The 22,694-nt window shown below is 39.1% G+C and overlaps 2 protein-coding genes across 3 annotated transcripts in view; both read left to right on the forward strand.

Moving 5' to 3' along the window:
- Positions 1-145: 145 nt before the first annotated feature.
- ENKUR (enkurin, TRPC channel interacting protein) lies at positions 146-12,155 on the forward strand. The gene is made up of 5 exons (XM_083869038.1): positions 146-227; positions 3,664-3,809; positions 4,912-5,129; positions 6,871-7,017; positions 10,458-12,155. Exons 1-5 carry the CDS (start codon positions 154-156, stop codon positions 10,629-10,631), a joined length of 759 nt encoding a protein of 252 aa, XP_083725164.1. The 5' UTR covers positions 146-153; the 3' UTR covers positions 10,632-12,155.
- Positions 12,156-20,462: 8,307 nt separating this feature from the next.
- The window catches only part of PRTFDC1 (phosphoribosyl transferase domain containing 1), a 40,904-nt gene continuing 38,672 nt past the window's right edge, over positions 20,463-22,694 (forward strand). For both annotated transcript variants that reach the window (XM_083877366.1, XM_083877365.1), the window contains exon 1: positions 20,463-20,521. In XM_083877366.1, coding sequence (XP_083733492.1) covers positions 20,477-20,521 — 45 coding nt within the window. In that variant the 5' untranslated portion in view covers positions 20,463-20,476. The remainder of the gene's footprint in view (positions 20,522-22,694) is intronic.

Consider the following 22,694-nt stretch of genomic DNA (forward strand, 5'->3'; position numbering starts at 1 on the left):
ACAGCAGCCGGCCCCGCCCCGAGCCCCGCGGCGAGACGGCGCTTCTCCTGCCCAAACCCTCCGGCAGGGCGTGCCCCCCGCGTCCAGAGCCCCGCTGCAGAGCCCCGCAAGCGGACGAGCGGTTCCCCGTGCCCGGGCTCCCGCGGCTGCAGCATGGCCACGGAGAGCGCCCGGGAGGGCGCCTGTGGCTGCCCGCCCCGGCCCGAGCAGCCCGGCGGACCTGGCGGGTATGTGGGTGTGACGGAGCCGCTTGCGGACAGGGCGTCTGGTTCTGGCAAGGCAATGCATCTAACGGGCAACAGGTTCAAAAACCCCCAACAAACTAGCTTTTGAACAGTTATTCCTCCGAAGGAGTCCCTGACACCCAGGGTGCAGGAGTGTGTCCAGAGGAGGGCAGCGGGCCCGGTGAGGGGTCTGGAGCACAAGTCCCATCAGGAGCAGCTGAGGGAGCTGGGGGAGTTTGACCTGGAGAAAAGGAGGCTCAGGCGTGATTTTATTGCTCTCTACAACTGCCTGAAAGGAGAGTGCAGCCAGGTGGGGGTTGGGCTTTTTTCCTAGGCAGTTAGCGACCGAACAAGAGGAGGTGGCCTCAGCTACACCAGGGCAGGTTTAGATTGGACGTTAGGAAGAGATTCTTCACAAGAAAGGGTGATTAGGTACTGGAGTGGGCTGCCCAGGAAGGCGATGGAGTCCCTGTCCCTGGAGGTGTTTAAGGAAATACTGGGTGTGGCACTCAGTGCCGTGGTCTAGTTGACAGGAGGGTGTTTGACTTGATAATTCAAAGGTCTTTTCCAACCTAATTGATTTTGTGATCTGAGGGTTTACAGTCTGCTCCAAGAAGTGATGATGAAGTTTGGTGTCTCCAGTCACATCTTGTTAGTTCATAGTTTACAAAGCCCTCCTGTGCATGGGAATTACATGACATTGTTATTTGCAGTTGGAACAACTCAGTGAGCAGGTGAAAAGGTGAGCTTTCCAGTTTCCATACTTTCCATGTTTCAGGTGTCTCTCTGACATTGTTCCTTTTGCTCCTCTTTCTTACCTCTTGCCTTAAAAATATAAGAAAAGACCTTTTGCCAAGAGTTATGCAGACATGTTGTTTTATTCAAGTTCCTATTTATATAAAAGGCTGTTAGACTTAGGATCTTCAGTGAAAGGGTAGGTTGTAACTCAATAGCTTTAAAACAAGTAGATGTATCAGTGACACTCATTAGAACAAAGATAGTTATCCTGTTTCAGCTAAAAGGATTCAGACTTGTGAGATTCCTAGTTCTGACTCTTTCCCATGTAAAAGTAGATTTTAAAATTTTGTTTGTTTTCATTGTGAATGGATATAGTTTTGGACAGAGATACTTTTGAAGACAGAGGAAGTTAAAAGGACAATATGGCAAGGCATGCACACTAAATCCATTCCTGACTTAAAACCATTCAGAGATTTGCATACTCCATGACCATTAGGTTCAGTTTAGGCAATGGATTCCTTGGCTTAGATATAATCTGACTAAATCCCCTTCTGATCTCATTGACTTCTGTTGTCACCACACTTGCAGCTTAAGGTTCACAATGTGACAAATATTCAGCTGGTAACAGGGCTATTGAACCTGGTTAGTAGCATGATTTGACCAGTTTTAACTAACACATACAAAATCTACTTAGTTGTACGGGGATTTTTTTTTTCAAATGAAATCATACATATTTCACTCTCAACTGACTGGTACTGCTCATGAAGCCACAGCAAACATCCTCATTTTTGCCAACTTTGATATCCCAAGTTGACATCTAAGGAACAGGTGTCATCTTCTGTCTTCTTACAGATGTATTGTCTGTTTTTCCCTTGCTAAATGATGAACAGCTTAGATTCTGATGTTCCCCATAACCATGTCTTCTTCCTTGCAGCCCTCTCTAAGCCTGTGATATTGAGCCACTTTCTTGGTCTGGAAAGTCACTAAAAAGATAACAGATCCTCTATTTCTTTGTCCAAAGGGATCTATAGCTGTCTACAAATGATGTCTTTACCTCATGCCAGTATGTAAGAAACTCAGTGTCTTCTCATTCATTTTCTCATTCCAAGACTGTGAACCCCACTAGGTCAAAATTTGCATAAAGCCAGTGCTTTTCTCTCCCAAGTGCTAATGATGCCACGTCTAGAAAATGGTGAGGAATACTATTATTTATCAGTTTGGTGAGTTTGTGCAATGTCTGTTGATCTTTACCATGAATTTAACAGAAAAAAAAATAAACAAAATCTTGTTCCTTATAATTAGAAGTATTTCAGGAAGTATATATAATCTTATGCAAATAATCCTGTCTCTGGTTTTGGAGATCAAATCTCCAAAAGACAATATAAGTCCACAATTTTAATGAAGTCCTCTGACATGTTCTAATGTTATGATCAAGTACAAATACATTTATGGGACATTTGCAGCTCATGGACAGGAACTTTTATCAGTATTGCTACTGTGATACACATTCAGTGGCCCAGGGTTACATGGTTTCTTTCTTCCTATTTCAGTATTTCCATAGAATGGGTTGCACTATATGTAATCTTTTTTGTTCTTTCTTTTTATCCTTACTTGAAAACATGGCATAGTTTTTTCATAAACACATTTTTTTCTGTAAAAGAAGCACAGTTTTTCATAAGCTTTTGTCTACCATAAATTAATAGGACATGTTTCCTAAAGATGGACATATTATGAAAGTACAGTGAGGGAGCCTTTGCTTCAGGAGCAGGGAGTTCTGCTTCCTCAGGCAAACATGTGTGACAGCTCAGTCCTTCAGAGATGGTTGCCAAGTTAATGATCAGTGTTTGACTTCTTTTGGAGATTTTGATTAAAGCAGAAGTTATCATGCCGTATGCAACATTAGACCAAAGCAGCAGTGTGTGCATACCATGTTCATACAGCTTTTCATGTCTGAGCCCTTACTGATTTTCACATCAGCTGTTTCAGTGCCAAACCCACCACTGATTACCATTGTTCAAGATTGCAGCTCCTATCTATGCAATACAAGGAATCTGCAGTGTGCTGTGCTATTTCAGAGCAGTCACCATCTCATCTCTCATAAGAGTCTGCAACAGATGGTTGGACTGGAACATTGAGACAGTGATGCAGTGGACAGTAATAAGAAAAACTGATGATCAAAGACATGCTGTACAATTATTGACTACATTTGACATCTTTTCTTGAGCATAAATCATAGAATCATAGATAATGCTGAGTTGGAAGGGAACCATCAGGATCACTGAGTCCAACTCCTGGCCCTGCACAGGACACCCCAAGAATCACACCGTGTATAAAGGGCATTTATACAAACACTACTAAAGTTTGTTTCCAAAATTTAGATTTTGTTGGATTTCAGAAGGTCTGTGTTCAGCATTTATATTTGGTATTTATTTCCCCAAGTGTGATAATCTTGACCTCAGAGACACAAGAGCAGAAGGAAGAAGCTAACTGCAGAACTAGAAAACTCATTTGTCAGTGCAGTACTAGATTTAGCCTTAGCATGGAGGCTGTGTGGATGATGATCTTTATTTGGGAGAGAGTATAAAACAAAGCAGATTAAGCTTTTGCTATGAGCTACTGCAAAAAGGTATATTCTTTGTAGAAGTATTTAAAATATTTTTCTGACTCCTAACTTCTTTATGGCTATTTTTTAAACTCTAAGGTGTACATCCAAAGATAGAGAACTTGTGAAACATGAAGCAGAGAAAAATAAATCTCAGTGGAAAACTATGGGGCCAGCAAAAGTTGCAGTGCCATCTCCAAATGATTTTCTGCAGAAACAGCCCAAGGAACCCAAGTTAGCTCCAAGTAAGTGTAGACAGAAAATATATGCAATGTAATGTATTTTTAGAGTAGAGAGTTAAGTCTTTGTGTCCTACAGTACTAAGTTATGGCCAGCTATCAGGTTGTAAAAACAAAAGTACTGGTTTGTGGGGTCAGTATCAGGAAACCAGCTGCTGTAGGAATGAGCTTTGTCACTTGTGACATTACACTTATTTACTGCCAAAGAACATGAACTCAGACAACTTGGATCAAATGCTTATTTCTAGTAATGATCATGAATTAGAGTTATGTCTAGTGGGAAATATAATGGGAAATAATTATTTTTAATCCCTCACCGTAAGTGAGACTATTCAGGACACTACTGAATTTCTGTTGGTGCCTTGGAGAAAAGATTACACTAAAATGGAAGAGTTTCTCTATTCTCTGGATTAAGGATTATGAGATGTTGTTTACAAGGATTAGGGAGCAGCAATAGCAGGGCTCTTCCCTGAGGAGAGATGAGTCAGACATTGAGGGCAGCCACAATGCAAAGACCTCACCAAGAGAGTGCAGTCCCAGCACTCCAGGCGGGCCAGCAGAGCAGGGTGGTGAGGAAAGTCTGTCCTGTCAGTGTCCCACTGACCATCGAACAAAGTCAGGTTACTGGCCAGGTCCCTGCACTGATTCCACAAAGCTCCTCAGGTGCAGGACCAGGGGCAGACATGGCTGAGACAGCTCAGACAGTTATTGACAGGTGAAATGGGGTTCCTGAGCCCAGGGGGCTGGGATGGGTGCCCCAGGTGAGACTGGATGGGACCATTATTGCCCGAGGGCTCTGACAAGGAGCACCTCTGCTAAAAGTAGTTATAACTAAATTTGAAAAAAGTCCTGTACTACTGTAGTTAAGAGCAAATGAGTGACATATAAGGAAAACCCATCTGAAACATAGTGTTTCCTAGGTTATGAAACTTCTGTTAGGCCAAACATACATACATCACAGTTCATAGACAGGCAGTTCTTTCATTGTAGGTACTGTTGGGTTCTATTTTTATGTAATTCTGTTCTTCCCTTTTGAAAAGTGTAATAGTATGAAATTACAAATATCTTCACATTTATTGCTGAGAATGTTTACATGCTCTATTCACAGAAAAAAAAGAACAGGATGTTAAAAGATTGCTTCCATTATTGCCACCCAGGACATACCACCCAGTTATTCACATTAAAAAGAATTTTATAAATAAAAATGCAGTTGCTGTTATCACAGGGGAGCCTAAAAAGCCTCGACATTTTTGTGTTGATACAAGACATGGAGATAAATATCTCCTTGAACCTTCAGGACTTTTTCCAAAATACATTAAAAAAAAGGTAAGTTTTATTAAATTATATTGGAAATACTATTCATAATGCCTATTTTAGGTTCACTATTGCATAGATACCATGGCTGTTCACATTAGACTTCTTGAATTTGTCAAGAAATTACTGGGACTAGATTTGTGCTGTGCGTTTGCTGTGTTTTCATTTGCTTATGCTGTCAGCCAAAAGAATTTGCAGAATGATTGTTCTAAAGCAATGGCATATGTCTTGCATTGGGAACTCAGGGAGTGTCTAATGGGGAGGCATGGAATTGTGTGATGAATGAATGCTTGCTGCTTAGAAAAGACAGGCAGGGAAGGAGAGAAAGATGGTTGCCCTTTGAATGAAGGAGCTGTTCAAATAGATGGAGTTCTTCTATGAAATTTGCAACAGGCTGCTGGTTGAGCCTGTGAGTCAGGATCAGAGGAAAGGCCAGCAACTGTCAAAAGTGTATTTGCTCTGGAGCACCCAATAAGGTGAGGAGCTGGAGGAAAATCTCTTTAGGAATTGATTTCTTGAGGAAATCTTCAGATCACTATGCAGCTTCTTATGGAAGACTCCACTCTCTTTGATAGTTGCTGAAAGGATAACACAATGGGATGAAAGCAATCCAAAAAGTTTCTTGAAGCGTGTCAGCAACAGCTTTCTTCACAGACGGTCATGCTCTTCTGGTTCATCTACGTACAAGTGAGGAGGAATTTCTCAGGGGTGTGATAGTCAGTTGTAGTCTGGGTGGCACAGACCGTGTAGCAGTTCCAGACTCCCTCCTGTTCAGGGAGCCACGTGGTAGCATACTGAATGTTCAGGCGAGCAAACAGCAGCTTTTTGAAGGTAACTCATAAGTAGGACCCCATGTGAGACAGCTCTGGAAAGCAAAGAGCTTGGGAGAGCTGACATGCTTTTAAGGGCAACCTCCTCTGTGCACAAGAACAGTCCATCTCCTACCCAGGAAAATAAGATCTATCAAGAGTCTGGCTTACCTAAAGGTGTAACCTATGACAGAGCATTGAGATAAGACATAACTCATGACAGAGAAGATGCCAAAAAAACCCTGAAGTCCTTGCAGTACTTTTCCATGGCTAAACATGTATATGAACAATGGTAGTCCTGGTGCTACCTGACACTAGAAGATTAGTGAATGATTTTGCCTTTAGTAGAGAGAAGGTACACTCTGGTAACTTCTGGCTAGAGGAGCTTCATTTTACAAAGGGTAAGGCAAAATAGGTGTGTTTCCCCAAGAATGTCTGGGATACTCAGAAGTTATTCTTTTCCTCACAGAAACACATCAGTATGGGATAGTTTATCCTTCTTAACTAGTCCAGTTTTCTTGTATGTATTCTTGTATGTTGCAATGTTCAGCAAAAATCAGGGTACAGGAAGACCTTTTAAAGAAGTTCTCTAAGGAATGTTTCCAATCACAGAAGCTGATACCATATAAAAATGTAAAATAGCTCACTGTCATGAGTTCAAACTCCTTACTCAACCATCAGTTCTTATAAATAGACATTTTGGTTTCTGAATTCTGTTGTCTTCTAAGGTTGTGAAAAGAAATTGAAGTGAATTGCCTATATGTTTTTCTCAGTCTACAAAGATAATCATGTTTGACGCTTTTCAGAACATGGTGACTTGGGGTTTCAGTGCTCAGTAGCACAAATTGTCATTTCAAGCTATTTTTGCAAATAGATGGATTACAGGTATCTCTTTGTTTCCTTCTTAAAAGCACATATAAGGAACTTCTTCCTTCTCCTTATAGAATTATGGTGCTATACCAAAATGTGTGACACGGAGAAAGGAAGAAATGAAGAGAGAGGAGGAAGAATACCAAGCCAGTGTTTTGGAGCAACTCAAGAAGAAAGCCATGAAAGCTCTATCTGAAGAAGAAAGGACAAATATTCTGAAGGTAGATATTTTGATTTAGCGTAATTAGTAACATGTCCAAAAGATTAAATAAGGTAGTGTAAGTCCAAATAAATAATAAAAAGTATACTTTTTTGGTTAAGTGAAACTAATTACTTGGCTACTTTTTCACTAGATGGAGCTGTAGAACAGTTGTAAACAACTGAAAGGAACTGATCTAGCTGCAGTTTTAATCCAGTTTTCAGTTCTGTTTGGTTCTTGTCCACCTTTATGACTCGGAATTTCAGTGAAACTTCAAAGAGCAGAAAATCACCAATATGGACTTAGTGACACTTTTTAATGGAGAAATACAATTTTTTTCCTAATGCAGAATATTGCTCCTTTTATTGGCAGTTTCTATCTTCACATTGTGACCTCACTGATTAAAGCATAATGATTTGCTTTAAAATGGGCCAAAAAAGAAAATGGAATTAAATTGCAATATTATCATAGAACAATGAGTGAAAATTTTGTATTTTGTCAAGCTGTTCTGGATACAGTCTTTCATATAGTTTTTATTGCACAAGACTATCTAAAGAGAATTAATATCATAAAAGAAGTAGAGCATAAAAGAGATATCTTAAAAGTATATCCTGCCCCAGAACTGGAATTTTTCTTGGACACTTTTTAGACAAATTTCTTATGAAAATGAAGCTTATATGAATGTGATATCTGTCTATCTGTCTGTCCCTTAATAACTTGCTCTTAGCAGCCACCTGAAACAAACTAATAGATAGATGGACAGCTCAAAGATGCTGAATTCATACAAATATATATATATATAGAGAGAGAGAGAGAAAACAGTGCCTAACTCATTTGCCTGAAAGGTGAACTGGTTAATTGGCAAGGTCTGAAATGTCCAACACAATGGTCTTTTGCATATACAACAAGCAGTAGAAGCTAGGAGGGAGTATGGGAGGGAGGTGAGGGCATTGCACTAACAGCAATATAAAGAACAAAACAGCATGCTGTTTTGAAGAAGAGATATTTTTATGGTGGGAAAGGCATGGGACAAGCTAATGGTCCAACATGTCAACTATGCAGCAAAAATATATGTGCAAAAAAGGCATGTGAGTTCAGCTGCTCACTGTTCTTCATTTAGTTTGATTAAAATGATGTTCTGTATTTTTCAAATACAGGAATGCACCTGAATATTTTTTTTATTTTTAAAGTTTTTAGATTGTTTTTATTAACTCAGTATTTATTTTAATTTTTTTTCAAGAACATTTAAGAACTTCCATGGGCTTACTAATACAGTTATATTGTTAGGAGGAATTAGTGTCCCCAGGGTATGTGGCTGTAGACATATGGGAATTCCTGTCCTTTAAAATAATTGACATTGCTAGTGAACACATGTGCACTATTTGATTTGAAAGAATATGTGGCAATAGATGCCTGAGACCAAAATCAAGCCTCATGACCTTACAAAAATAAAGGGAAGTAATTTGTGCCAACATTTTTTGAACTCTTCCTTGTGCTTACTTTGGTTGGGATTTTATGATAATAAAAGAGAATGTTGATAAATGCAGTACATATTTCTCACTGATCCAGCATGTATTAGAATTCCATATATAGAGTTGGATATTCAGTTTGTGATCTCGCTGTAGGAATACTGGTCAGAATACTACATTGTTGGAGGAGCTGTAAAGGAGATTTTTATAGAGTCATGTTGTGCTTTGATCTCTCCACTTTGTAGGGATACAGGAAATTTGATGAATGTATACTCTAATGTTTTAAAATTCACTGTTTTCAATTATTTCCAAGCCAGTTCTTACTAATTTACACAAATAAGAATTATTTAAAGAATCTCTGAATGACTCTTTTATGAAAGTTTTTGAAAATATAAGATTTATTTTTATGCTTATGTATTTGTAAATTGTACCTGATGCCTGGTAGACTATGAACCTTATCAAAGTACTTTACAGCCTTGGAAAGCAAAGACAAGTATCATTACAGGGCACTGGATAAATATCCTTGTTGCTCTAAGTTTCACATGTAGCACTGAGGGTTTTAAGCTTATGTAGATATTTGTATATGAAGATTGTTGGAATAACCGTTATGAACAACACTTAGATGCTTAATATGAATATGCAAAAAGCATTAATTGCTATGCAATAAATACACTGGTTTGAATTGTTAAAATACTAGTTCATATTAAAGATGAGATTTTTCTTAGTGGTGGCAAGAGAGTTCATTTTTTTATGTAAATCAATTTATACAGTCATCAAAAGACAAGTTTTTAAGCACAAGAACCCTTGAGTTCTAAAATAGAAACAACAGTCTTCAAAGCTAAATATGTATAAAAATAAACTTTCTAAATTTAACTTCAGTATGTTCATCAGTTTGCCAGACTGTGAGAAAAGTGTTTAATAATAATGGAGGACATCAGGTTGGAAATCACAGCATGCCATTAAATCAGCGTGCCAATTAAATCCAATTTTAGTTATGGAGAAGAGCTGAAAAGTTTGGTTCCCAAGAGAGTAACTTCACTTTTTTATTTTTGAAGATACTTTTGCAGAACTGTTTTCTCACTGGTAGGCTTGTTATTTACTGATTGCTGTCTCAGTTCCTTGTTAGTTGCGATTAAGTTCACCCATGTAGTTTTCATGGGGACATTTGATGCACTGGATAAACTCTAATAAATCCTCACATACTTGTGGATAAAATGTGTAGATTTTGAATATACTTCTGAGGAGAGAAAGTAAGAGCAATAGTTGTGGTAATTGTAAGAAGAATATAAAGACAAGATTTAAATTTTCTTTTTTTACCACTGTCTGGTTCATTTTAGTGTATGTTGGTAGATAAAGGTGTTGTCTCTGGTGTTGACTTAACAGATTTATGAGTAAGTTTTGGATTATAGTAGTTTAATTTCTTTTTATGTAGAATTTTAGTCTTGAGGTTTTATATATGGAGAATACGATTCGCTTTTTCTAGAAAGGTAATTCTTTGCACAGCAGCATTCAAGAGAGGTAGTAGTTATAGAAATAATTTTTGATAGGGTCAGTGACAGTTAGGGGTTTTAGCCCAAATGATAAATAAAGTTGCCCGTAGTTGTTACTGTAAATGTAGATTAGAAGGGGAATGCAATTATTTAGAATTTTTTCAAAGGAGGTTTTAGAAGTCAAAGTGTTGTGGAATCAGTTTCGTGACCGTGGTCTGATCAATTCTCAATTACTGAAAACTAAGCTGCTGGTGAGATAGCCTGAAACTTATGCTGAATTTTACTGAGTTTTGGCTGGAGTTCCAAGTGTTGTAACTCTTAAGGATTTAATTAATTTGATCCAATTAATATGATTACACATTATTCATGTACGTATCTATTATTTTTGCATTGCAGTGACACTTAGCAAATGTAATATTAAAAAAAAAATCAAGTAGTTTATGTACACATTGTTCTTACTTTAAGTTTTTCTCATGTATTTCCTTTTCATGTAATTGCACCAGGCACTGAAAAAGAAGTGGGAGAAGATACATTGTGCATATCAGTGTCTTCCAGTACTAACGGACACTGCGTACAAGAGGATGCATAAAGAAGAGCTGGAATTAGAGCTGAAACAACTGGAGCATGACATAGCAGCAATCGAGAAGCACAAAACTATCTACATTGCAGATGTGTAAGGATTCTTGCTCAGATACTGCCTCTTTTCTCCTTTTTCTCTATCCATGCATCTCCAAGAAGTGCCTCTCTAAACTCTCACATCCTACCGTCAACTATTTAGAAGGAAATACTCAACTAAGTATGTAGCTTCTTAGAAAAGCTGTTACATATAACTCATCTGTACAATTTCCAAAACATTTTGAAATAAAACGCTCAATTAAACTTTGAGAATGAATAATGGATTTTATTTATTATTCCTTGTAGTTTTTATTATTACTAAGATTTCTAAAAAGATCATACAGAAAGCACATAAAACACTGTTTCATATGTTTGGAGTACATCTTTCCTTGCCTAGCCAAAACAAAGGGAAATAATTGGCTGCTGAAGACAGCTTGGTAAATACAACTTCAGGATGGAATGGCTTCTGGACTATATGTTAAAGAGATGTTGTGCTTTACTTAAAAGCTTGAGTGATTGTATTTCTAAACAGCTTGGCTTCTGCATAACATTTTGTGTACTCATTTTTGTTAGCAAAACCAATTCTTAATGTGCAAACCTGTAATAATACAGACTTCACACAATACAGATACCACATGTGTGTTTTTACAAGTATGTAATTCTTACATGTATATACTATAGTAAATCTACAATTAAATTAGAAAAATGTATTTTGACTGGAAATATGTGTGTACTGTTAGAATGAAAGCAATATACAAGCATCTGAGTCAAGACTTAGACAAAAATTATATCAGCACACTCTACTGCAATTATTTGCATAGAAGGAAGAAATGTTTGTCTTTCCAACTGCTTAACCTTTTCTTCATAGAATCGTAGATATTGTTTAGATTAGAAAAGATCTTTTTCAGTCTTTGAGAACACAGCTTTTTCTGCATGGTATCAATCACTACCACCAGCAGCTGTTGCAACATCATCATATCTGACATCGGCAAAGGGTAAAGTAAAAAATTTGAAATTAACTATGAAAAGCCAAGTATTCCCGTACATTAGGTTCATTTCCTAAATTTGTATGGCTTTGAAGACTTCACAGTGATTCTAGGTTTTATTTCTTGTGCATATTATACTTGTCGATGACATGCACTAGAAACGTGTGGGTGAGCAGGAATGTGTATTTTCTTATTTGTAACTTATTGTTAAGCAATCATGTTTATTTTCGAAGGATGTAAACTGGAAGAAAGCTGCAGATTTGTGAAATTTGGATTTAATATACTTCTTACTCAAAAGAATGACACACTGTGTATTTTAACAAAACTACGCTTAGTTATTATCATTTAATGATATGTGACATTATCTTCTAGTGAAGTACCTGATACCCCTCTTAAGAAATCCAGTGTAATCAGAAAAGGCTGTTTCTTATGGCTTGAAATAAAAAAAAAATAAATGGATTTGACTCCAAAAGAACATGCATTCCCACTGCCTCCCTCTCAACTTTTACTTGCTTGAAGACTGGGTGATTTAGGTTAGGATCTGTATTTGGTTCTTCTATTTATCATCAGTGCTAACTTTATGGAAATGCAAAATAGGTGGTGGCCTATCCCAAAATTTGGGACAAGCAGCTAGGCCACACTTAGAAACATTCATCATTCACCAGCAGAAATTACTGCTTTTTAAAATTGTGAGAAGTAGGTTGATATATTATTGGGAAATTAGGAAATTAGTAGGAAGGGATGCAAAAAGTATTCCTGCTTAACAGATAAGGAAGGGACAAAAGCCAGTGTCCATCTGCAGCTGAGTGGAGTGTCACTAGTGTCTTTCAACAGTGCTGTGGTATTTTTTCCTGAGCCTAAAATAGCTCTTTGCAGGTAGCTCTGCTGCATGTTCTCCTCATGAAAGGGGAATGTGAATTGCTTCTGTCACTCTATGAAGAGGCTGTACCTAATGGAGAGGCTTTTGGTGTGTATTCCATGGGACCTGCCTACACCTCTGATTATGGAAAAAAATTATGATGAAAATCATTGAAAATGCATGCAAAATGATAATGTTCTTACCCTTTATCTCTCTCTGAAAAGTTTGACAAAATAAATTTACAGAATCCAAAGAATGTAACTCTGTATTTATATGTTCAGGAAATGCCAGTAATTGAAAGTATAATGTTCATGAATCAACTAGTATGTATCATTAGTATAACAAAATGAAGAAGGTGAATATACTCGATTTTTCTGATAGAATTGTTCCCTCATAAAAGCTATTAAATATTAACAGAAACAAGTCTGTCCACAGCTAAAAAGTAGCATTACTAGTTGAAACATCCTTTAAATTCACTAGTCAGTTACTAATAATCGATGGAATAACAAGACTATAACCAAAATGCTTCAGTACTTCATAATTATAAAATTGGTAATTTTAAATTATCCATATTAAATTGGATAACCATAATAAAACATGAAAAATGGCACACAAATAATTTATTGGTCAGTAAGAGTTATGTTCCCACAAACTGAAAATATTTCCTGTTGGAAGTTGCGCATGACAAAGCTGTGTATCTATTTTTTAAAAATAGCAACGTGAAATTATGATGAATATCTCACTGGCTGCTCTTGAGAATGAAACTATTTATATTCAGGAAGGAAGGGATCAGATATGGCATCATCACAAACAGAGGGAGTTCCTGATTGTATGGCTCCGATAGAGCTGCCTCGAGCAAGCGTCAGCTCTGACAGGAGCATGTGGGCTCCATGTGGCTGATCTTGGACCATGGTGCCTTTTTGGCCTCTGCGTGCATTCCTGGGGACTAAGTCTGGGACAGTTGTTCAAAACCTTCCTTGTAGAGAGGTGAACTCATTCCTCTCACAAAACAGTAAGGCAAAAAATCAGTGGGAAAAATGGGAGAGATTCACCACTGAATTAATTTTCCATAGTCTCTGTTGGTAGGTTTTTTTGTAGGAGGGCATGTTCTGACACCTTGTACATTTTTGTGGAAAATTGGTACTGCAGACTGCTGCTGTGATGACTCTGCCACGAAGCTAAAATCTAGTCCTTTCACTGGCATACATTTCAAGCAACACATCTAACAATTTCAGCCTTAATGAAGGCAGACATCTTTTAGATAAGAAGATTTCACATATATGCAGATTAATAGACTCCTAGATAAATGCTAGCCCTAGTCCACACTTTCATCCTCAGCTTTAGGATGCTTATAGTATTAATGACATAATTAGGGGAGAGAGAGGTGGCAAACCCTGTTATTAAGGTCATCTGACATTTCCCATAGTCAAGGAAGGCAGCTGCTGAGCCCTGCAGCTGGCTGGCATTGTCCATCCCCAGGAACCAGCTGTGTATGGAGCCTGACCAAGCCGAGGAGGAATGACCTTTCTTCCATGAGTGGCCATTCAAGGTGGTGATGCACGCTTGACCACATGAATGCCTAGATTGTAGAGTTTTTCATACTATCTCAATCTTCCTCCTGCTCCTTGTCATGCAAAGTTATGTAAATAAAATACAAGTAAATTCAGGGTTTTCACCTTCCAGGCTAAGCAGTGGCATTATGGTAGGAATGCAATGTGAGTTATTTCTTGTGGGTTTTTTCTTTACTATTTAAAGGGTGCTGATATAAATGTGACTTCCATTTCACCAAGTTATGAAACACAATTTTTTAATAGACTCTACCTCCACAAATAGTTGTAGACAGGCAGATATAGCCAAATAGCAGCTATATGCTGATGTTATTGATGCTGCTATGAGAGTGAACTTCTGTTCAGTCACAGGACTAGCCTTTGGTGTTAATTCATTATTCCATGCCAGCCTCGACTGACTCCACAGCATGAAGAAATTCACAGAAACATGCAAACACTGGAATAACTTTGTATTCAAATCTTTCCTCAAATGGCCTTTGCAGTAGTGCCCACCAAAAATTTAACAACAGCTGAGCTGCTGGTGAGCTGAAATAAGGGTTTATCTTGCTGACTTGTGCAGTTTCCTTGAAATCCCCTGGTACTGTAGCCTCCTGTTTCTTGTCTCAGATTGTTAAGTTATCTGTCATATGGATCGTGTTTTTCTCTCTTTGGTTAGTGTCTGACACAATTTTGTCTGTTAGTAGAGCTCTTGTGTGCTTATAATAACAGTAATAATAAAAATGATCATCTGGGCATGAAGACCATGCAGTAAGATTCTTGTTGTTTACCAAAAGGATCTGTTTTTCAAGAACCCTCATTTCATCTGTTTCAGCAGCTGGAAAGTAGGAGTTGAAGGAAGAGAAATGAGATTTAAAGCACTTAACTTATTCCCTGGAGCAAGATGATTTATTCATGTCTTTGTCATAGCATGTTTTTGAAATGCAATGGTAAATGACTTATACCTGGCTTTTTCACTGGTAACCATTAATACTGCATTTCTCATTTTTGGGATTTCTGACATGCAATTTGAGCCCATCTGTTTTAAATACAGGATATGTGTGCCTAAAGCTAGAACTATTATTTGAACCTAAACAGCACTATGGAATAGTTTAAAAGCTATTGGTTACTCAAAATTATTAAAATTAATTATTAATTTAGTCTTGCTATGTGAGAGCCCCCATACAGAAAATTCAGGTGATTCAATCCTCTAATTCCAAGAGCTGCTGTAAAAATGGACAAATACCTATAGAACTGTTCTTTGAGGTCCATTTTAAAGGACCTCATGTTACTTTGAGGTCCATATTCAAGCTGAGGAAGCAATGTAGTAATTCTCTCTTCAAAGGAAAAAACTCCGGTAGTGTTAAACATGTGGCCCCAAGCACTGCACGAAGGTAGAAACAACCACATTTTGCTGTTTGCTCAGGAGCAATGGTTTGTCTTTTACACAAACAATAAAATTAGCAAATGGTCCAAATCCAGCATTCCAGCACCCTTGGGTAGTGGGTCATTCTGTGCTGTAAAAGAGCACAGAGGTTGTCCAGTCATGAACACTCACTGTCCTGTGTACAGGAGAACTCTTGGGACCAGTCTCTGTTTTTCAATACACTTTTTTTACTCTGCTGTTTATTCTAAGCAAGCTGTGAAGTATACAAAATTATATCAAAGATAACTGAGCTATTCTGGGGAGAAAAAAGCCCTTAAACTTACTTGTTTAGTTGTTTAAGACACTCTGAATTCTTTTGTTTGGCAGAGTTTCCTAAATTTATTTTAATTAAGAAAAAAAATAGTTTAAAAAGAGGGATGAGGCCAAGTGAACAACCTCCTTTAAAGGGAAAACAAACTCTAACAGTTAAATTCATTATGTTGGGTGTGACCCGCTATATAGTTACAACTCCCTGACTAGTTTTCATGGTCATGCATGATGAATTTGTCATAGGATATGATGTGAGCAGCATTCCTTGAAAATAATGCTTTATCATTCAAACGTCAATACCTCTAAATAGTTGGTTAGGGCAAATATTTCCATCATATTATAAAGAATATAAAGTTTATTCTAGTGTTGAAGGACAAGAGGAAATTTCTGTTTGCATTTCTTCCAGCTATAAGGACTCCATATTAATAACATGAACCTGAAAAGCAGGAAGGGTATCTTCAGGAGCCAGGAAATTGCAAAGCAAAGCTCTTGCTGCTCTCATTTGGCACAGTGAGATTAATAACAAACAAAAATGTAGTTTTGTATTAAAGATGTTTATCATAGACCAAATAAGTCAAAGCTCAGGGTTTTTTCAAGTAGTGCCTGACAGTGATTTGAAAATTATAAATTTGTGAAAAAAATAGACTAACATCTCGAATGGCAGCTTTTAGCCATTTTCTTGATATCAAAGTTACTCCAGTTAATTTTCAAAGCCTAAGTTAATCCCACAGACTTAGTACAGGTTAACTTGTGACCAAGCTTCCCTTGTAGATCTTAGATGCTGCATCTGCTTCAAAGCTAAACTTTCCAATTCCTCTAAAATGATGGCAATTCTGCTGAAATTGAAGGCTGACAGGAGCCAGATTCCAGCTTGCAGTGCCACTCTCACCTGCTCTAGTACAGGAGTCACAAAGAATGATGTGCATCTCTTCTGCTGCACATCACAAGCTGCTCCCCAGCCCTGCTAATGGGGCAGCATTTCCTTTGGCCTCCCTGTGTTCATGACTGTAGGGGAACGGTTTGAAATCCTGCTTCGTGTTCTCCCAGATGTCTGGAACACTGTCTGCCAGACATGTTCTGCTGCACTCAGGGTCTCCAGCAGCCACCCCATGGACTGGGTCACTGCCTCAGGTAATACACAAGAAATCAAAATTCTGGAATGTATTAAAACTGGACTTGAAAACAACTTAGAATTGTTTCCAACATGTCCTAAAGTACTCTACAATGCTAGACTTTTGCTTTTTAGAATCTCTTCAGTAACCATTTTACCCAAAAGTGTCTTTCTCTGCTAATTTGGGGTGTGTGTGTTGTAGCTTTCCTTGTAACCACAAAGAAATGCAAGTTTATGCTTGATAAGATTGTTTACAGTTCTGCTGTTCACATAACAGCTGCAGCAACAGGCAGAACCAGAAAAAGAGCTCTTACTTCATCCCCTAATTGGCAAGCTTCTACCTAGGTAAGCCATACCTCTTGAAATATTCTTGATTTTCATGCTTTTCTTGTCTAGTTTTGGTGTTTACATATTAAACTGAGTTGTCAAATGTTTGTTATAGCTTCTTGGAAGCAGAATACATAATGCAGTTGCAAAGGTTGCTTACAGGTAACTCCATAATACTTGGACTGCTTTCTTGGTGTATCCCTGCCTCCAACCTTTTATTTTCAGTATTTCTTTACACTAAAGTTGTGGGCATATCCTACTTTTATCAGTAACATAGTAAGAGAGGAATAGATGTCTAACTGAAGTTATAAAGTTGTGTAAAGGCCAAAGATATAAATATATTCACAGAGGATTTGCATATCAGTCTTAACCCTGCTTTGTTTCTCTGTGTGTCGCTTCTTCCATCTGCTCCTTTATGGCTCTTGGCTATGTTTCCAGACCTACCCAGTCCTACTTGTTAGTATTATCTACCCTTATTTTCTTTATTCTTTTCCCCTTTGATCATTTCCCTTGGTTGTAGATCTAGAAATGTTTATTCTTTTCCTCCTATTTTTAGTTCATAAACAAACAGCTAAACAAAGATAGTAACAACATTCTTCAGAATGTTTACAGGATTTTTCATAGTTAAGCCCCAAATATTATGTTTTCACTAATCATATTTTGACCCTAATTAAAATAAGTTTTGAAAGTCTGCTGTAAATTCATTCATTCTATACCAGTTCATACTGTAAAAAAAACAAAACAAAACAAAAAAACCACCAAAACCAAACATTCAGTAAGTATACATTCCTCCAAAACAAAATCCTTAGCAGCTTAATTTCCATCATGCACAAAGAATCTCATTAATTCTGGTTTCTGCTAGTTCTGTGAGTTCACAGAACCATGAATTTGTCTCATTTGCAACAAAACTAAACAAAATGTATTACTTCTTGTCCAAATAAAAAAATCTTCCATGGAGAAGAATAGCTTTGTGGGTTGGCCATGTGGCTGCTGACAGCAGTACTATAGAAGTGTACCCCACTAAATTTATCTAGTTTTTAATTTCATTACTCATATTTATTGTTATTAGCAAGACATGACACTTCATTAAACTTCTTAAGGAGGCCTGTAAAATTGCTGGAAGATAAGAACATCAAAACAAAGACTTGACAAACACATTCATCCAATCTTGATGGGAAGAACAAACATCTCCTGCTTAAGTTTTCCAGCACAATGCTGGAGGAATTTATTTTTTAGTGTCCTGCTCACGTTAATGCTTTTCAAAGTATTAAGCTTCTGCCTGTACTTATTCAGAACAATCTCTCGTATTGCAGTAGTCTGATAAAGAGAAGGGTTTAAAAATACAGAGATGTTAATAGTAACCCAAATAGGCTGAAAGGTAGAAGAAAATAGTCCTCATATAGCAGTGGCAGAATTGATTTGAGTTTCTAGCTGTAATTTAAATAGCTTCAGATCCATAGAATTCAGCTCTGTGACATAAATGCAACAGTAGCTTTATTGGTAACTTGGTGGTAACTGATTCTGACTGCATTAGCTTTAGGGCAAATATGGGCTTTAGGAAGCATTCTCTCAAGAATGAATGAGAGACAAGGAGAGTCTTCAAATCCTGAAAAGTCTGGAAACTAATCAGGAGCACTTAACCCAAAGATCAGATGAAACATTAAATTTTCTTTCTCAATAGTTGTATGAAATGTTGATGTGTAATTGAAATACAAATCTATTTAGGAATTTTGTCCATTATGAAAATCTCTTATGTATTTTACTGAAATATTTTTATTTATGTAAGTTTGTACAAGTCTGTAAATGCTGTTTATCAGATTCACTACTCTCATTATTTTACAGCACTGTGAACAGGAACTATTTCTTCCCCAGCACACTTGAGTCTTTATACACAGGCACTACTGTGAGGCAGATATATTCTGGAGTGGACTTCTGACACTTTGGAAACATTGTCTTTTGCTCTTTCAGACATGCTGTCTAATGTAGCAATAGAACTTTAAAGAATAGTTCCTTAATTCATCAAAAAGTAAACACCCCTGGCTTCATATAAGAAACAAAGCATTTATCACAAGATAATCTTCAATTGCTCTAGTACTTTGCCAGATTTTAATTAGTGATTAATTTATAGGAGCCTTCTTAACATCAGATTCCTAAGAATTGTCCTATCAGTTCTAATGTAAGTGCATTACCAGGATGCACCTTAAAACTTTGGTGTCCAATGTGGTGTCCACGTTGGGCACCAAACTCCCTGTGTAGACAGACCCACAACTGCTCCCTGGATCCATCTGTTTGACCAGAAGTGTCAATGACCACATTCTAGAACAGTAGTGTACAAACCTGAAATGTTTCCTGCTTGGGTGGTGAGAGCCCCTCAGGTACTACTAAGAATATTAGGTCTCCCCTAAAAGCAACTTTTCTTCCTTTAATATTTTCTAGTATAGGAATGGCAGAATTCTACCAGCTATGTATTTGACAGATTGATGCTGAAATTATACAGACAGAATTTATAACCAACTTTCAACTTTAAGAAAGTGAAAAGCTCTATTTTCATCCACAGTGGGCAAGAGAGGCTGCTAGCATTTTCCACAAAAGACAGGATACAAAAAGGATGGAGCAAGTCCAAATTTTAACTTCTTATATGGAAATGTAAAGGTTAGCAATGTTCAGAGTAAGCCAAGAAAAAAACCAAGCTCTTTCTCATCTGTGAAACAGTGAAGGCAAAATATTAATAATAATTTTGACAGAATTGGAAGGGGGTGGCAGAAAGCTGCGCTGTTCCTGGTGCCTGATCTGTTTATCTCCAACTGCACAGAGAGCACAGGCACCATGGCCCGGGCTGGGGCAATAGGAGGACACGGCCTGCCCAGCGTGTGCACGGCGCTGGGAAGGAGCAGCAACTCCAGAAGACACCGAGGATGGAAAGTATGATTACTGAACTGTTGGAAATTTCATTTTTTCTTCCCTAGAGTATAAGAAAATCCTGTTAAAATGGCAGTTTAAACCACATCAGCTTCGTATCACCCGTTAATCCAGGCCAGGCCCCTTTGGCCAGCCCTGCCCAAGCCTTTTCACCATCCCGACCGTACCTATACCCGCATGGCTTCCATCCTGCATCCCGCACCCCGCATCGCCCATTCTGCATCCTAAATCCCACATCCCGCACCCCACATCCCGCACTGCCCGTGCCGCACCCCACACCCCGTACCCCACATCCCGCACCCCACATCCCGCACTCCGCACCCCTCATCCCCCACCCCGCCCATCCCGCCCATCCTGCACTGCCCACCCCGCACCGTCCGCACCCCGCGCTCCGCACCCGCGGCCGCCGCTCTCCCGTCGCGGCCCCGCCCCGCCGCAGCCCCTCGGCCGGGCGCGCGCAGGAAGATGGCCGGGCAGGGCGGGAGCAGCGCTGGAGGCCGCGGCGTTGTGGTAAATGCGGAGCGCGGCCCGGCCCGTCCCGGCCGCTCGCCCCTCGCCGGCCGCGGGGCCTCCCCGGTGCCCGGCCCGCTTCCCCGGTGCCCCCCGGCGCTTTGTGCTGAATCCCCGCGCCCTCCCCTTTCCTTCCCCCGCTCCCCCCGGGCCCCCCGGCCGGCGCTTGGGCCGCGTCCCCTCACTCTGCGCCGGGCCCGCCACGCCCGGCCCGCCGCGGCTGCTGAGGGGGACGGGCTGTCGGGCTCAGCCGCGCCTTTGGCTTCCGCCGTGGGAGCGCGGTCCGGTACCACCCCGAGCGGCTCCTGTGGCCGTGAGTTTCCCCAGGCTCCTTGAGTGCCGGGGATGAGGACCCTCAGGCATCCCCAGGAGTCTTTGTCCCACTGGAGCTCTGAGAGGCCCCTGCGGGTCTGGGGGCGCCCTGAAAGAGGGTTGGGCTGCCCGCGTTCTGCTGCGGTGGGAAATAGCCCGAACCTTGGCAGTGCGTTTGGAGTGCCTGTAGGGATAGATAAACGGTGCAAAAATGAATGAATGAATGTGATTCTTATTCTGATAGACACACCAGATTCTCCTGTGAAGCAAATGCCATCACTGCCACCACCTTAGATATGTTCTCATTTTAACGTGGCATTAGGATTTTAACAGAAGGTTCACAGGTCAGCTGCCCAGATCATGGCCCAGGGCCCTCTGTGTAAGACAGTGGACACACTGTCCTCTCCAAGGTCCCTTCCATCCATCCCCCTTCCGAAGGACCTGTCTCTGTGTGTTTGTTCGACCTCTGAAAACACCACGCATCAACCACGTGACAGCCATGCAATAAATGACATTCCTTAAGTGGGTGACTGTGTGTATCATCAAAGCAACATGAGGCTATTGCAAAGAAGGACATGAATGTGCATGACCGTGTTCTGCTGCACTGGTTTAAGTTTTTCTGCTCATCTCCCCAAAAAGCCAACCAGCATTAAGTCCAGTGTGGCATCACTTAAGTTACAAAAGTCCTCACTTGCAGCTGAGGACTGAGCTCAAACCTCACTGTGCTCACTTTGCCAGATGAGAAAATGAGCAACATTCTTCTAAAGGTGTTGCAATTTAAAGTCTTCAGCTTTTCTCTTATGCCTCAAGGGAGCACTTTTGGATCTTGCCATGTATTTGTATTTCTTTTTGTATCCATTCACATCAACTTTTTAAAGACTTACCAAAGAATGTCTGCTGGGCTATTCAAACATGCAAAGCCTGAACTTTAAAATAGGTCTTTCTTTCACTGTAGGATTTTTTTTACGCACAAGTATGCCAATGTATTTAGAATATATATTTACTTATCCAGTTGAATACTGGTTTTTTTTTCTGAAACAATCAGAATTTTTTCCTTCATGTTTTCAAGGGCTTTTTTCTCAAACAGAATAGTCTTGAGAATTTACAGTTACTTGAAAATTGTCTTATAGCATAACACTGTTAATAGCTTTTGGATAAATGAGAATTTCTAAGACTTGTTGAGAATTGCCTGTTTAAAGGCAAGAATAATATGAAACAGGCTTATTATATCAGACAAGTAACTAATTTGAAAGTACATGTGAATTTCATCTTACTTGTCAAATGGCAGCAAGCACTTGTAAACAAGAACTTCAGTGTTATTGTAGAGTTACACTGTTTATGTTTTGCCATTCTAGAGAACCAGAAGGATAAATGGGAGAATCAAAATTACATCCCGATTGTGTTTTATAAAGGACTTATTGTAACCTAAGTAGAAGTTATTGGTTTGTATGAGTTCTGAAGCAGTTTCTATCCATTTAATTTGATCTACTGCATCACACTGAAACCATTCAATTTGACAAGAATGCGGAAGTAAGTAACACTGACAAGGGTTGCTAGTGGCTGTTTGTAATACTTAATGAAATTGTTTCAGTTTGCATTAAAATGCCTTTGAAAAGACCGTACATTGCTACAAAATGTTAAAAAAGTTTCAGCCCCCCCATGCACTGAAAAAGTAGATGGGAAAATGGTCTTTCCAGGCTGACTACAGCAGTGGTTTTGGAGCAAGACTTGCCTCTAATTAAAAGCCTGGCCAAGGAGGATATTTATAATCTCCTGTTTCTATGGAAATGAGGAACACAACTAAGTAACTTTTTTTTCTTTTGTGTAGTTTCAAGGCTTGTGTAAGTCAAGGGAAAAGCTT

This window comes from Zosterops lateralis (assembly GCF_965231275.1).
Source record: "Zosterops lateralis genome assembly, chromosome: 1".
NCBI classification, from domain to species: domain Eukaryota; kingdom Metazoa; phylum Chordata; class Aves; order Passeriformes; family Zosteropidae; genus Zosterops; species Zosterops lateralis.

Excerpts from the sequence above, each read along its gene's own strand:
- ENKUR (XM_083869038.1), top strand. The coding sequence starts at position 154 with ATGGCCACGGAGAGCGCCCGGGAGGGCGCCTGTGGCTGCCCGCCCCGG. Across the intron at positions 228-3,663 it reads CAGCCCGGCGGACCTGGCGG|GTGTACATCCAAAGATAGAG; the intron begins GTATGTGGGTGT and ends TTAAACTCTAAG. Across the intron at positions 5,130-6,870 it reads CAAAATACATTAAAAAAAAG|AATTATGGTGCTATACCAAA; the intron begins GTAAGTTTTATT and ends TTCTCCTTATAG.